This window comes from Rhipicephalus sanguineus, chromosome 6 (genome assembly GCF_013339695.2).
Source record: "Rhipicephalus sanguineus isolate Rsan-2018 chromosome 6, BIME_Rsan_1.4, whole genome shotgun sequence".
Taxonomy (NCBI): Eukaryota; Metazoa; Arthropoda; class Arachnida; order Ixodida; family Ixodidae; genus Rhipicephalus; species Rhipicephalus sanguineus.
In genome coordinates, this window is record NC_051181.1 from 143,854,653 (window position 1) to 143,871,581 (window position 16,929).

General features: G+C 46.4%; 1 protein-coding gene across 1 annotated transcript; it reads left to right on the forward strand.

Annotated features, from left to right (window-relative positions):
* Nucleotides 1-477: 477 nt before the first annotated feature.
* On the forward strand, nt 478-16,446 carry LOC119396622 (muscle-specific protein 20). The gene is made up of 4 exons (XM_037663907.2): nt 478-663; nt 7,145-7,269; nt 11,087-11,291; nt 16,234-16,446. Exons 1-4 carry the CDS (start codon nt 613-615, stop codon nt 16,411-16,413), a joined length of 561 nt encoding a protein of 186 aa, XP_037519835.1. The 5' UTR covers nt 478-612; the 3' UTR covers nt 16,414-16,446.
* Nucleotides 16,447-16,929: the final 483 nt, after the last annotated feature.

Sequence of the window (16,929 nt, forward strand, 5' to 3'; positions counted from 1 at the left end):
TGCTGTGTAACAAGTCGTATTTGCTGTACCGCTTGGCTACCCTGCCATATATATTAAGTCTGTTGTCTTTTTATCCCCGTTATTCTTCAAAGGCCCCACATCTTGATGCAATGCCTCTGTTTCAAGAACTCGCGATCGCGGAAAGCCCCGGAAATCGTGCAAGTATCGCGGCAGCCAAGGTGCACAATCCTTGGGCACGAAAAGAAAAGAGGAGGAGGGTGAGAGCGAAGGCCCACCACCGTGCCGTACACCGCAGAGGAGCCCGTTATGGGAACCTGAGCCGGGGTTCATTTTCCCTCTCTCGAAGACGAAGGGTCCTTCTTCACCGGGACGTTTTTTCAAAGCACGCACTCGGGCGGCGCTTGCAGCGGGCTGCCGCAGCGGTACCCTCTGGTGAGGAGCGAACTATCTTTAGTAGGCTCTCCCCCCTAACTCCCCCTCCCCCCCCCTTTCATGCCCGACGGCGAGGGGGTTCCAGGAGCCCTGGTCCGCGGTGGATCTTAGTCGTGGTCTGTCCCGGCTCTTCGCTGCCGTCTACCCGCCGCTGCTGTGGTCAATTTACCCCTCACGCTATACTCGCCTAGGCTGCTGCAACCAGTCGGCGTTCTCGTCATGGCTTACCGTGGTCCGGCGTACGGTCTCAGCGCGCAGATCGCCAGCAAGGTAAGGAACTGCCCGAAAAAGGAAGTTTGCGTTGAGTTCGGCTGCTTTTCATGGCTCGCAGAGGAGCCGCTGCTCCTCCCATCCCTCAAGTCTTATCGCCTCTTTTCCTCCGCGGGGCTGACGACCCGTCGGAGAAGTCCTTTTTAGCTCGCTGGCTTCGCTGCGAACTCGCGAAGACAATAAAGAAAGCTCGTGCTGCGGGGTGCGTACAGCCGATAACGTAAGCGGGCGTTCGGTGCCTTCTTTTACAGAGAACGCAATGTCTGTGGAGAGGTCTTTACAAACGTTTGATGGAGCAAGATTAAACTTGAGGGTCGCCGAAAGACTTCGCTCGTGAGGAGCATAGAATACAGCGAATCTAATTGCCGTTTAAGTCGGAATAACGTGCTTTCTCTCGAGCTACGCGTCATAAATTGAAGACAGAAATGAAACTGAGATAGAAGTCAATTTTTTTCTGATAATTTCGCAACTTTTTATCTGTTTTCTTTTTCTACCACATGTGATCATAAATATGTGACGTTAGCCATGCGTCTGTCATATTTTTGCAAGGCGCAAGGCTGACTAGAAATAAAGTGCTCTCCGAAGGCCCTGCACATTACGAAAAGTCGAATCTTGCAGCATCGCTGGTAATTCTACAATAACGTACGCATAACGAGTGGAACCAAACAGATTGACTAGACACAAAGGGTGAGAAGTTAACTCTTGTTTACTTAAACGCAGCTTGTTCACTTTTTATCTTCGAAGATTCTTTTATAATATTTATTTATTTATTTATTTATTTATTTATTTATTTATTTATTTATTTATTTATTTATTTATACACGCAGTAGAGGTTTTTAAGGCATCGGTATGATTACTACAAAATATCGAAGTGAGAAGAAGTAGGTAGGCTGTAAGGTGAAGAAAATGTGTTGATGTTATTAGCCATATTGTACTATTGATGCATACTGGAGGCGCAAGAACACGAAAAGCAAGGAGGAACCAACAACGAACATTTCGTTTTTCACCACGATGTGGCGCCTGGAAAGATGCGGAGTTGCGGAGTATAAAGTAACACTTCTTTCACGAATAAATCTATTGTGCGCTCGCGTACGTGTCATAATCCCTGTTATTGCTCTTTTTTTTTCTTTTTCTTTTTTTTTTGTGGGGGAGGGGGCATTCAGTACAAACCATTACCCAATTCGCACAGCTGTCACTTCTATTATAACCCAGTATTCAGTGTGCTATGACCGTGACTTCTACACAACCCTCCGTCGTTGTAGCACGAAGCTTTTTTCTTTGGTAGTACACGGGCTCTAATCTTCAGCGTCACTGTGTACTTGCTCATGCTCTTACGTGCGTGGAGGAAGTCTCTCTCCTAAGATTTCGGCCTGGAGCGTCCCTAAAACTGTGCATGACCTGGATCTGAGCTCCAGCACAACGTGTTCTGCCCCACGTCTGCAGGGTATGCTGGCTATCCGCTGTTTCTGTGTCAAGGGACCTATGGTACAAGACAGAGGCACAGGGATACGAACAGATCGGCCTACGAACTAGAGTGATCGTGGATGATAACTCCCCCAAGTCATATGCGAAGCTATTCTTAACGAAGGAAGTCTGTATAGAATGATTGAAGTACGGTACGCCAGGAAGCAATCAGTGCGGTAAAAAAAACAATGAAAATTTTGAGGAAATCGCTCATCCTATATAACACTCCCAAATTTTGTTTTATTGAAGGTGAATGAAAATGGTTAGTGAATGTAACACATACGCAGTGCTAAAACCACGGAACAAAATGCACTTCATGAACTTCGCTTACTTTTCCATTTAGTATTTCCAAGCATTTCTAATATGTTCAACATTAAAATAATTATCACGTCCTCGTGACAACGGTCAAGGCTCGTGAAATCAGGTTCTGTTGTTCTTTCTTTAAGCAGTGGATCTCTTCCCGGTTGTCAATGCTTTGGAAAAGTCGAGCAGCCAAAATAAACAAAACAGGCACTGCGCTTCCCCGTAAGCAACTGTAAAGTTTTTCTTCTTTTATTACTTCAGGATTATTGGGGGCCGCGTTGAAGTGCCTGCTTATTGTTAAGTAGCTATACTCGTGTTCACAGTTAGAAGTCTGTTCTCTGCCGTCAAGGATATAAAATTACTCCTTATATTTAATTTAGTATCCGTGAATTAAGCTGATTCCTTGGTGTAATACACTGAACACGATTCGCACACGTTGACCAGGTGCTGATGCATCATAAGGTTATTTCGGTGTGCGTGTGTTTGTGAGCGGACTTGCAATTTAGGCATGCAAAAAAAAAGAGGTGCGGGGAGGGGGGGCGGAGGGGGGCGAGGGGTACGCCATTTTATGAAAGGCATTCTGGCACAAAGAAACTTAATGAGAGGGGAATGCACGACCTTAGACTTTCCCAGGCTGCTCCCGTGGCCAGGCGTGTACGAAGTGATTGATGATGATTATGATCGTTATCCCTGCCAAGCGATCGTACGTTGCTTTACTTTCTCCAAATATTGATTTTCTTCTTATTCTCGGTGTTACGTATTGTTTAATGTGTAGATTCCCTTTATGTTATACGCACTGAAGTTTCGCAATGCATTGTCAATGTTTTTCAGCAACAGTGCGACATCGCAAGCTAAGATGTTTTAAAATCGCTACCGTGAGAACGCCAACTGTCCTTCATTTAATCATAACTTTTGGCAGCGTCGAAGGCGAAGCGTTTACAGTAACATCCAATAACACACAGAAACGAAAATTTTCCTTTCATAATTTTTTTTAGATTCGTCGCTTCTCTAGTAGCTGCTCGCTCGTAGCTTTTCCTTCAGTGTAGCGTTTTGCAATAATCTGTCAGTGTTCACTCAACGTTGCGAGTGTGTTCTTTTTTTTAATACTTTTGTCACGTTTTACCGTGGTGCTCGGTTTCGTCTAGACGACTCAGTCTGTAGGTGTTATTTATTGCCTCCGGCACAGCCAAGGGGTGAAGAACAACGCTTCGCAAAACGAGCCAAAAGGCAATGCGTAACCGAAGACACGTTTGTTCTTTTTTTCTTTTTACTCGCTCTAGCTCACGTGTTGCAAGCCCGCCAATACGGTGGCCGGCCACTCGTCTACTCAGGCAGTTCGTCTTTCCCGTCTCGCAGGCAGCGAGCAACGGGTGAAGCCACTCGTGTCACTTGTTCGTTAAGAAAGCGATCTATTTTGGGAACGTCTTCCATGCAGCTTAAGAGTAAGAAGGAATATATAACCAGCGACGCGCCTTCTTTTCTGTTTTGGCTTTCACGCCAGGCTATCTTTTGACACGCCGGCGTGAACGGAGGCTCTACGCTTAGACAAGAGCCTTCTTTGAGAGAGAATGTTAGACGTTTTCTTTTTGATGTCTCAGTGAAGTCTGCGCTCTCGTCGCACAGAACAGGAAAGCACGGCTGCTAGAAACAATGTTTGTTTCACAAATCGTGTGATGAAGGTGGTGTCCCGACAGCAACATCGCGGTAAATTAAAAAAAAAAACAAGATACGTGAAATAACTACGTTGGTTCTGTTAGGTACGTTTTTATCTCAGAAGCAGAAGAGTCCTGTCGGCTCGAACTCCACAGGTGGGCCGAGGTCGCAGTGTTAGTTGCACGTTTACGGGCTTTCTGCGGTGGACATAAAAAAAAAACGACCCCAGGCATTCATTCTGCACCGTTAAGTAAGGAAAGAAGGGGTCAGTAACATCGCGTTACTTTCTCACTTCACTTCTTTAACATTGCGATTTCCACAAGAATTCTGAAATTAGCGTTAAGTAGGGAACTCGTAGCATTTAAGAGGAACGCCTCTTTTTTTATTAACGCGAAAACCTTAGATGCCTCATCAAACGCAAAAGTTGACCGTCGATGGCGTCAACACGAGTGACGCAAAAAATCACCATCGTGTGATGACGTCACAAATAACCAAAATCCGTGACGTCACTATGACGTCATATGATGACGTCATCACACAACATCGTCGCTTGGCCAAAGGTGGGCCGATCACGGAGGCAATGCAAAACCAAGCGAAGTGCGGAAAGCTTGCAATGCATCCGATCCTGGAGGCGGTGCAAAACCACGTTAGGTGCAGAATGCTTAGGCTAGTGCATAAGGGACGCTGTGAGCTCTTTTTCAGTCACGCGGCAGCCGCAAAGGCGCAGCTCGCGCGGTTCGAGCCACGCTTGAGAGGTGACGCGATATTCTTTTGTAAGATTTCGAGTTGACGCCGGCTTTTCGCTGAAGGCCACCTTCGCATGAGACATGTAACGCTTTCGCCTTGATAACAGCTGAACCTTTAAGATCGGACAATCCAACAAAAGCGGTATAACTATAAGACACTGCATTCCTTATGCAGTATGCAGCAGGAGGTTTTGATCGGCGGCGCCACACGCGCATAAACAGTGGCTCGCTTCCTGAGTCAGTGTCTGAGCGCATTAGTTGCCGTATACGCCGACACAGTAAGGAGACATTTTCTCCCTCCCTTCTGTGTGTGTAGGTGTGAGTCAGCGGCAGGCAGGCAGCTCTGCACCACCGCTGGAGAACCGCCAAGATAGAAACCTTTCCGCACTTTTTTTTTATTCTGTGGTAGCTTCTCTTCTTCAAGGACTCCTCGGCCTGCCTGCCGTGTGTGTTCTTGTGTGTGTGAGCCTGTGTACCTCTGGTGCAATCTGACTCAGCGAGAGTCACGTTCAATGGGTCTTTCTGTTCGCTCGAATGGAGCTTGCCGAGCATCAGTTCCGGCTTTGCGAGGCAAGCTTTTTTTTCCTTGCAGCGTCTTCCACCGCCCTCTTAAACAACACCGGCCAAGGGCATCAGTCACTGTCAAGGCACCTACCGCGCTTGAGATTTCTTGAAGTATATACAAGGCAGTAGTTTTGGAAATGTCAAATTTAAAAAGAAATAAAAGCCATGAAGTACCCACTTAGAATAGTGTGCCAAGTAGTAACGAGTAAAAACAGAACTCCTTTTGTGCGCTCAGGGATAACGAGTACCTCGAAAGTGTGTCGCTCTCAGTCCATAATTACATATGCTTGTTAGTATTATCGAAATGCTAACAGTGTGTATTATAATACTAATAGTGTGTTGTAAAAGTAATAGTGTGTTATAAAACTAATAGTGTGTTATACATCCGTAAGGTAACATACAAAGTATTTACTTTTACCTTGGCGAATGCTTTACCAATGTTATTACATGATCATGAACATGATGTTATTACATGGAGGGGAATTTTTTCGAGGGGGCTCGTTCCTTTTTTAGACACAGCCAAATGAATCCAACAGACAATCATTCCAAGGAAAGCATAGGGGGACATTAATTGTTGCCTTTAACAGTGGTGTGATGGTTATGACGTAAAATGAAATGAATTTAAAGTAGGACAAAAAAGTCACCCTTTCCGTCGGGGGAATACGAACCCGCAACCTTCGAATTACGCTTCCGATGCTCTACCAATCAGGCTACGACGGAAGGCGCTTCTCCTTTCGCTTCGTTGGGTTATTCGTAATTCGAACGTGGTGGTGGGTTCGGATCCCACCGAGGGAAAGGGTGATTTTTTTTGTTCACTTTAATTAACCTCAATTTATGGCATGATTACTACGCTACAGCCATATACAACAATTAATATCCCCTATGCTTTCCTTTGCCTAATTATTCGTTGGATTCATTTGGATGTTATCACATGTTTGACGCGAAGAATAGAAGAATCAAATACAGGTTGGCAGTCAATTATGAAAAGCTCACGACACCCACTCACTTAATGGGGTGGCGAAATACCGTCCGTCCTTCGTAACGCGCATTTAGAAAATAAAGAAAGTTTTTTAACTTGTTATTTTTTTAAACGTTTAACTTGATTTTAGTATTACAAGGTGAGAAGAGGCGTCGACTACGCCTCTTTTCTGACGTGGGATGCACTTTCTTATGTTCGAAAGTTTCTTTATTTCGGTAAATGCTACCAAATCTGATCGATGTCGAAGGTAATTCAGTTGTACTGCCACAGAGTTTTCTATTATGACCTTTTTCATTCCTAACAGACGTTAATGACATCGCTGTTAGCGCCGAAAATGGATTAAAATTGCGACTCTTCACCGATGACTTGGTAATTTACACTCGCGTGCGAGGAACTGTTGACCAACTGGCCTGAAATATATTGCACTACACAATAAAGCGACGTGTAGGTTGACATGTGGCATGATGCTTTGGTGCGACATGTGTCAGTCGATGCGAATGCAAATTCCAAGTAATCGAAATATACATTTTCTTCCTCAAGTGACCATGTATAAATTTTTGTTTCCGGCTTCCGACATGGACCTGTGCGCAAAGCTGACAGTGTTGTTAAATTTTGAGAAAATAAATAAAACGTTAAAAGTGATAGCATCTGCGTTTCCCATCCAGATTACAATTACTTAACACCCACATTACTTAACATAAATGTTGTACCGCCAATACGTTTAGCATCCGCCATAAGGAAAAACTGTTTTCATCTTTTTCTTTCACCACAGATCGCATCGAAACGTGATCCCGAGCTGGAATCGCAGATCTTAGATTGGATCGAAGAGGTGCTCGAGCAACGACTACCTCAGGCGCCATACGAAGAAGTGCTTCGAGACGGCGTCGTACTATGCAAGTAAGTTCAACCGTCGGAGGCCCTGAAAAAGAGTTCAGTGGCTTTATTGCGGTCGTAGTTTTAAGTGCTCAGTTTTAAGAAGCTCCACTTAGACAGGATAGCGGACTATTCACGGTCTTGCAGAGGAACCATTGCGGTTGTGCAGCGCCTTGATCTAATCAGGGAGTTATCGTTCGCAGTCACAAAAGGAGAGACTGAGATAGGAAGGAAGGAAGGAAACAGAAAAAGGAGAAGGCAGGGAGGTTAACCAGAAACACTTCCGGTTGGCTACCCTACACTGGGGGGTCGGGGAAGGGGAATAGAAAGACGAGAAATAGAAGGAAAAGGAAAAGGAAAGGAAAAGGAAAGGGGGGAAGGTTTACCAAAGGTAATTTAAGGTTGGCTACCCTGTACTTGGGAAGGGGAAAGCGGGTGTAAAAGAATGAGAGGAGAAAGGAGTCTGTAACGACACTACCCAGTGATGACAACAGCACTGTCTAATAACAACACACCAACATAAGTCACTGAACATTCACAACCTGTCGTTCAATCCGGTTTCCCTAAGAAACCGTCATAGCGGCTCGCGTCTACGTCCGGGTCCAGTGCCCTGGAATTTCGTTTTCCGCGAGAGGACGGTCGTTTAGCTGTCCTAGTGCCGCCGAGAGGGCTGCTCTTTGGGAATTAAAGCGGGCGCACTCGCGGAGAAGGTGCGCTTTTCTCTGGTTTCACCTGCAGCGTACACATAATGGGCTACCAGCCACACCAATAGTCACAAAAGGGATTGAGGTATTCACTGTAGAGGTGGAGAAGTAGCTCAAACGAGCGTTGGGGACCACAATATGCCTGTTCAGGAATTTCATTTCAGCGGCCTGCAGCCCTACAAGGTATCCAGTGTTGCGCTACGTTTTACCTCACACGGTTACAGGTTAACAGCGAGTAATCGATCTTGGCAGCAACACATGAACTTGTTAGTGTTTCAGTGCTGATATTTAAGCGCGCGAGGCAAACGAGGGGTGTTGTACATCTTATGATTGCGCGTATAAAAGCTCTTGGGTTCGTAGCGCGTTTTCTGCGTACTCTTCTGCACCTTTGTTATTCGCTATATTGATCAAAAACAAAATTAGTTAGCTTGCCAAGCCTGCTAAGTTACTCGCACACTTCAGCGGGCTCCTCTTAAATGCAAACTTTATCTTCCTTTCTTTTATATATATATTACCGATTATAAGGGTTCAGTGGATGGAACAATTCCATTGTGTCCACTATGTTCTTGATTTCATTGCATCCAACTAAATACAGAAGCGTTGAGGATGGTGACGATGTGGATGGAAAAGCTGCCCTACTCCTTAACTGTGTTTGGTGTAAATTAGTCAAAAGGCTGGTCAGTCTTACACGAAAAGAGAACTTGGATTTGCGGCTGCCCCTTTGAACGAGACAACAGATAATTTGGCTCGTTAGTCGGGTCACTTGCCACGTGTATATTGCGAAACTTTCCGAGAAAAACGATATGACACGGGACATATCTTTGTTTCAAATCGCTTTCGTGCCTCAGCTCGCTTTTCTACAGAGTATAAACTTGCGATTCCTCCCGCAACCCCTATAGTCGTGCCTTCGCATTTCTCAAAAATTCAGGCCCCGCCCGGACTGTCAGTTCCTGTTCCCTCGAGACGGGATGTTTATATCGGTGAGCGGAGGAGACGAGATAAAAAGAAGAGAGAAAGGCCACGGCGTATTTTAGTGCTGCCTCGAGAAGATATGTTTTCATTAGTACTGCCTAGCCAGGGCCCGCGGAATGGTCGCGCGCTGCCAAATGTCGCCTCGCCCGAGTTTCGAGGGCGCTGGCGTCCTGACAAGGAAGAGGGAGGACGCATTCGTCCTCAGAAATAACAGGTGCTGCGGGTAGCGAGAATGCACCAACTCCTCCTCTCGCCGTAATACGGACGATACAAATCTCCAACCTGCGACAGGCACGCGCTGCGCCGCAGGAGCGTGCTTTTGCCAGGAGGCAAAACCTTGGGACCACGGTGAGCATTAATCAGCGCGACATGGCAATGCCATTCGTAATTTCTATTCCTCGCGTTCTGAATAGTTATAGCGCAGGAATATCCGCTGCCCGATGCTCGCCCGTGAGACGTTTATAACTGACTGCGAGGACTTGTTTATCAGAATATGAGGAAAACTATAATGTAGCAGATGACCATTAAGCTCGAATCTATAAATAACTGCTACGTTTCGCCTTGCAAATGGAGGAAGGTAGATCAGTGTGCAATACGGGGGATAATGATGGCCTTCACGAATGCCTACTCATTTCGAATCGAAATGGCCAGCAGCCCGACATGTGATAATTGTAGCTGCGAGGAGACAATCGGCCATCTTCTCTGTGAGTGTCCTCGCTTCAGTGCACCAATAAAAGAACTGTCAAAATTCTTAGACTTGACAATCGCCCATTGTCGAAAGAAAAGGTCTTAGGACACTGGCTGAAACCGTCCTCGTCACAGAAAGCTTTGAGAGCGTTGTTGCGCTTCTTGCGGACAACTAGTCTCAGAGACAGATTTTAAGTGTCGTTTATCGTATTATCGTTCTTTTTTTGCTATCTTATTTTTTATAACATCTCTTTTCTATCATCTTTCATTCCCCTTACCCCTTTCCCGCAGCACAGGGTAGCCAGCCGATCTGAGAACTGGCTAACCTCCCTGTCCTTCCGTTTTTCTTTTCCCCCTCCTCCGGGTGTTCTTCGAAGCTTGCATAAAGTCAAGGTATGAGCGGGCAGACATTAAGGCGTCAAATCTTACGCAAGATCACATTGAAATGCGTTTGAGAGTTCGTCAGACAATTCAGTAAGATATCTGGAGTCACAAGTATCTTCATATTATATGATCAATTTGCTTCTTTGTTAAAGAAAGCACATTAGCGACACATACCTATAGATGGCGGAAGAAATCACACGTGACCATAGGTGTGCGTACGGGGTGGGGGGGGGGGGTGAGGCTGCGATGAACCCTCGCCGCTCCCCCCCTTTCCCCCTTGACGGGGAGCCCTGCACACGGCTATGCACGTGGCGGAAGCCTAGTGGACACGGCGTTGCGCGATCGAGCTCGAAGTCAGGGATTTTACTGCAGACGCGTGGACCTCATTCGTTTACTATGCATTTCAAGGAACGTTCAAGAACGCTGGATGTTCTAAATTGATCCGGAGTCCCCCATTACGGCGCTCTTGATAATGAAACTTAGTCTTGGCACGTAAAACAACAGGATTTTAAGGATAGTACACATAGTACACTTAGCATGCACTTGACTTTTCACGTCAGCAAAAGATGTTGACGTGTACATAAAAAGTACAATTGGTTATCGCCACTTAGCTAACAAGTAGCCATATTAGGTGGATTGAATAACGTAATCCCCTCTCATTTCTGTGGCCAACAGGGCTATCGAATGGTCTATTATGATTAAAGTAATGTATGAATGCATTCTTTATGAAAAGGCTATATACATAAAATGGCTTGTGGAACTGTTAATAATAAACAGCTAAATGCCTTTGAGTTCTAGAGCTTTCAGACACTGGGCAAACGTTGTGGCGCAACCGAAGGCCAGGTCTCCGCACGTACCCACCAACGTTCTCTGCGTTCTTGTGGGTGAACATTGTTGTCCACACGTGGACATTATGCATGACGTGAGAACATTCCTTTTAAAAGGACATTGCCGTGAGTGAGTCTACTTTTATTTATGAGTTCGTGACGCTAATTAATAAGTAAGGGAAAAGGAGTAGCCGGAGCCATGTATAGGCACCAACCTCTCCTTAACCACATTAATTTAAAAAAAACATTTTCTGTGTGTTTCCGCAGGCTTATGAACGCTCTGAACCCGGGCTGCATTCCAAAGATCAACACAGGTGGCAGCCAGTTCAAGAAGATGGAGAACATCGTGATGTTCCAGAACGCGGCCAAGGAGTGGGGCGTGCCTGAGATCGACGTCTTCCAGACCGTCGACCTCTGGGAGAGGAGGAACATCCCGCAGGTCTCTCAATGCATTCTAGCACTGGGACGAGCGGTGAGCAACTTGCGTGACACTTCCTATTCCGTGTGCACTGTAATGAGTACGTATATAAGAGAAATCTTCGCCTTCGTGTTTGTAGGTTGTACAGTGCTCACGTATTGAAACGCAAGAACTTGGGGCTGAGCAATGCACAAACTTTCGTTTGCAGCATCTTCAGTTCGTGTCATATCGGCGTAATTTCGACTCGAACACTTACATCAGAGCTAACGCTACCGTCAGTTACCTGATTCGTAGCGACGTTATGCGGTTATTTCGAGCAATAGCGCATACCAGTCGTTATACTGAATGTTTTGATGCCGCGTTTCAATCTGTGAGCACTGTACATCAAAATGATGAAATATGAGGGAAGTTTTATTCAAACTTTGTAATTATTTGCCTTATAATAGGGAGTGTGCTTTTTAACACGAAAGTGTTTTATGCCGGGGTCCACCAAGTACATCCGTCACGGATATGACGTTGATAAAATGGACGCCAACAGGTGAGAAAGAAAAAAAACAAGAAAAAGATACCCCGCTGGGAATCGAACCCACGACGTTGCGGCTGCGACGGCAAGCGCCCGACGCCCTACCGAGTAACCTAACTCGGGAGATGCTAGACACGGCGCGAACGCGCCTTATATCTTTCACACACTCTCTTTCGCGGCGGGCGGAGCGGGGCGGTGCTGCCGTCTGTGAGATGTGAACAGAAGTAATGCTTGACGATCGACACTTACTAGCGCTTACTCCGAGATTGCACGTGATATCGGAGGTCATGGTTAAAGCGTCTCGATACCAGAGGGGTAGACTGGCCGCGCTGGCGTTGCCGAGGCGCCCTTGACGCAGTTACGTTCTTTGCCTTTGGCTTCGTGTTAGCGTGCGTCGGCTCATCGGAGTAGTGCAGTTTCCACGTGCACCAACGGGATTTCTCCGCGGCCGACTGCTTCAATTGCGAGAGCACCGACTAACAAAACTGCTGCAATATGCGTTGCAGAAAGGACGCGATTTCGACGGGCGAATGTCGTGCCTTGGTGGAGCGAGTGCCGCGCCTGCGAGACAGAGGCCAGCGGGACGCACGCGTTTGCGGCTCAGGCTACGAACCTCTACCTCCCGGCCGTGTTGCTGAAGCGCAGTGTGTGTTATGTATGCATGAGCACAAGCGTCGGCTACCCATTACTAGAAAGCGCACACCGTGCCGTTTCTCTCCTTAATTGAAGACGCTTTGAAGAAGCGCATACCGGGTACCAGTGTTGATTATGAGCTTGCTGATATCATCCTTACGCGGGATTCACGATTCGCTGTGTCCAAATATATGTTCACACCGTCAGCTACCATAACGGTTTAATAATGATCATGGGCGTTAGTCGTCGCGATAGAGACATGCTGTCAACATGGGTGCATCCACGTCAAACGGTGCTAGAGCTGCCAAACACGAATAAACATTGTACAAGCTCTCATATATCACTACACAATAAGCACTACTTCTGTGAAGACACGTTTCACTTTCGTGTTATACCGATTCCTATGACGGAGGGATCATCCATGTTTTTCTGTATCATTCAGACATCAGCTTCGCAATTTCATATTTAACTTACAGCGCCCTTTATTGGATATGTCTTTCAAACTCAACTTCAACTCTGCCGCTTTGATTGTTTGCTTCGTTGTCTGCCGCAGTTCGTTATACCTATCGCTATGTTTTCTATTGTATTATTGTTTGCCTAAATATGCGAACCGCCCATGTTTTTCACTTTTCATTTGATATTTTGAATATTTCGCTGTTTCTTTTTTTTTTTTCTTTAAAGTAGTATTGATGTTTTTTAACACAAAAGAGCTCTATGCCGGGGTCCACCAAGACTTTCATGACGTATTTCCGTCACGGAAATACCTCAGCAAAATGAACGCTATCAAATGGCAAAGAAAAACTATAAGAAAAAGTTCCGTTGACAGGAGTCGAGCCCATGACCTCTCGTTCCGCGATGACGGCTGGCGGGCGTTTAGTAGGGCTGTGCGAATAGTGAATTTCGGAACCGAATCGAATACGAATTGAATAGTGATGCCACCGAATCGAATACGAATACTAATCGAATACTCTTCGAATAGTTTTCGAATAGTAAGACAACCATTCTCAAAACGGTGCTAGAACTACACAACATTTTTTTTAAAGAAATATTCACAAACTTTCACCAAAGAGCATTACGCTTACTTTTAACAGACTCAAAATGCCACAGTTATGAAAACTAAGGTAAGCTCGTACGCAGCAGTGACCCGAGCCTTCGAAATATTTTGTAACTTCAGTTTGAAATATAGCAGTGACGACAGATACTTTGTCGCCTGCTATTAAATAAAACTGAGACATAATGTCTAAACAATTTTGAACCGAACACCATGCATACAGCTAAAGCGGTAATGAAACATAAACCTGCCATCGCAACATGGTCCTCGGCACTGAAGGCATGTAGACATCGGTGTTGAAAGCTGTATCTGCAAGAACAATTTACGCAAACACAACCCTTGCATCCATTGCTATTCATGAAGCTGAATGCAGGTGCACCTTCAGTTATTACAAGATGAAGTCAGGAACTGATTAATACGATGCAGCTGCAGCATAGTAAAAACTGAGTGAGTGTGGAGATTTCATTAAAAAAAAACGCCTTCATCCGGTAATCAATATAGCGTCGGTAGTTTCGTGAAAGCTTGGGCTGCATGCATACTCGTAATTTAGTGATTAAAAAAAGAAAAATGGCCTTTAACTGTTCCAAAATATCATTGTTTTGGGATTCTCCAGTCGGCGCTAATTATTCGAAAACTATTCGAAAAATATTCGGTATTTCGAGTATGTACTATTCGATTCGAGTACCGAATCGAATAGCATGCTATTCGATTCGTTATTCGAAATTTTTGGAATATTCGCACACCCCTAGCGTTTAGCCCACTGAGGCTGCCGCCAAACACATAAGGAAGGCTACATGAACGCTCCTTTTATCTTTCACACTCTCCTCTCACGGTGCTCTTGCATGGATGAATGCATGGATGCTATGAGCGTCCCCTTTATAACGGGGCCGTGACATGTGTGCAACAGGGCTCGAAAAAAAAAAATGCCCCCACCTCCCCGAAGGGAATCGTGATGAAATGCGAATGCATTTCTTGCGCCTAGAGAGGGTACCGTTGCCGTCAGACGTTCGCCTTCACCGACTTCTGCCATCGGGGGGGGGGGGGGGGGGGCTGATTCTTAAAAGGAAGAAGGAAATGAAAATGAAAATTGGGTGTAGAGTGCACGATAACTGTCTCTCAAATGAGGACACCTCAACCGATACTCTCAAGGGGGACTGGGGATTGAAGGGACAGTGAGAGTGAAAAGAGATGGTAAAAGAAGAAAAAGAAAGGTATGAGTGAAAAACAAAAGAAAAAAGAAAAAAACAAAAAAAGAAAAAAGTGAGGGGGGGGGGGGGGGGACGGGCGTCCGAGTCACCGTGGTGAGCGGCTAGAAAATTCGCCTTGAGAGGCGCCCAGCCAGCGAACGGTCGAGAGTGAGGCGCGAGCGGACGGGAGAGTGGGGCGCTAGCGTTCTCGGCTCGGCGTTGGCGTTTCACAGCGGCGTCTCGAGCACACATTTCCGGATGTTCTTGAGAGGCGTCCAGCCAGCGAACGGTCGAGAGTGAGGCGCGAGCGGACGGGAGAGTGGGGCGCAGGGAGGAGAGAGAGCGAACGGCGAGAGAAGCAGCGGCGAAGCACTGCACCTACCCTCTCCTACACTCTCTCGCACCACATGCTCCGGTTGCTAGGGGCGAGGATAAGCGCGCGCGCCCGCAGCTGTTGCTATGGGAGAGGGCGCCGCGGACAACGCCGGATGCCTTACATAGCCCGACTAAGAAATGCATTCGCATTTAAAAACAAAGCGCGCCGTTGCTAGACCGTCCCATTCGGCGCGTTTCCAATAAAAGTGTAATTTCGTCAACGCTTTATCACACCGCGAGGTGGTGGCTTTAGCCCAGGCCTCGCTCATCTATCTATATCGAAAAATATCTCTCCGACGCTCGCGTGGCTGTCGCACTGCGTTCCCCGCTCGCCCTGTAAGAATTCACGGCCAGGCTAGAGGTAAGACGCGACGCGCGTAGCGTTTCTTCTCGCGTTCCGCGACGCTTTGAAGGAGTGCATATCGAATATCAGTGTTTATTATGTGCTTGTTGATGCCATCTTTGCGCGGGATTCACCATATGCGGTGTCCACGTATATGTTAAGAAATTCAGCTACCGCAAGGGTTAAATCATGATCATGGGCGTTAGTCATCGGTACGGAGATGTGCCACTAGGCGTGAACGTGAGTGCGTCCACATAAAGCGATGTTATATCTGCCAAACAACAGTAGACATTGTACAAGCTCTCATATCCCAATTCACTATAAACAATAAACTGCTACTGTGACGACACGTTTCATTTTCGTGTTATACCGATTCTTATGACGGAGGGATCAGCCATCTTTTTTAACATTATAACCAGGCCCCCCAACAATCTTTACACTATGGGGCCTTTATCTGTACTAAAATTTCTATACTTGTGTCTGTACTAAATATCGAATAAATTTCAAAAGTCGCCACAAGAGCCGACTGGTAACTACAACTTCCCTCCATTATTTTTTCCGAAATAAGTTTTTTGTTGCGGGACATTCTGATTCTTGTGGACTCTTCGTTCAGTTAACATTCGTTTCACACACAGACACGCACACGCGCACACACACACGCGCACACGCACGCACGCACACACACACACACACACACACACACACACACACACACACACACACACACACACACACACACACACACACACACACACACACACACACACACACACACACACACACACACACACACACACACACACACACACACACTCTCTCTCTCTCTCTCTCTCTCTGTCTCCCTCTGCACATTCTTAACGCTGCCAATACTCTTCAACGCGCAGTGCTATCTGCACCCGGAATACCAGGGACCTTGCCTGGGACCCAAGCCGGCCGAGGAGAACAAGAGGAACTTCAGCGCGCAGCAGCTGAGAGCGGGAGAAGGCATCATCAACCTCCAGTACGGCACCAACAAGGGCGCCAACGCGAGCGGCATCAACTTCGGCAACACGAGACACATGTAACGACACGACATTGTCGAAAAAAAAAAAAAAGGATGACCGTCGCGTTCACTCGGCAGTTCCCTCTTCATCTCCGCGCAAAAGGGGCGATTGCATCGGCGTTCACCGGATCGTGTTCTCGCCCCGTCGTTTTAACGATGTTGTCATTGCGCAATTCGTGGTCGATCGCAGGTCACCCGGTGGTCTACACGGAGAGCGTTTAACAATTTTCAACGCGCCATACAAAAACTTAAAGGGACACTGAAGTGACACGCTGATTCAATTTAGACTGATAAACAATGCTCTGAGAGAGAGAGAGAGAGAGAAACAACTTTATTGACGGCACAGCGAGGTCGTTGAATTTAGCTTGCCGGTGGTTCGAATGGTGGTGGCAAGTAGCTTGCCACGACCTTTTCGGCCCAGTTGATAACTTCTGTCTGAATATGTTGGTCATTTGATGACAGGAGTGACTCCCACGCAAAACTCCGCCGTCGTCAACTTCACCATCACAGGTTTATTATCAGAAAAAAAATCGACGTC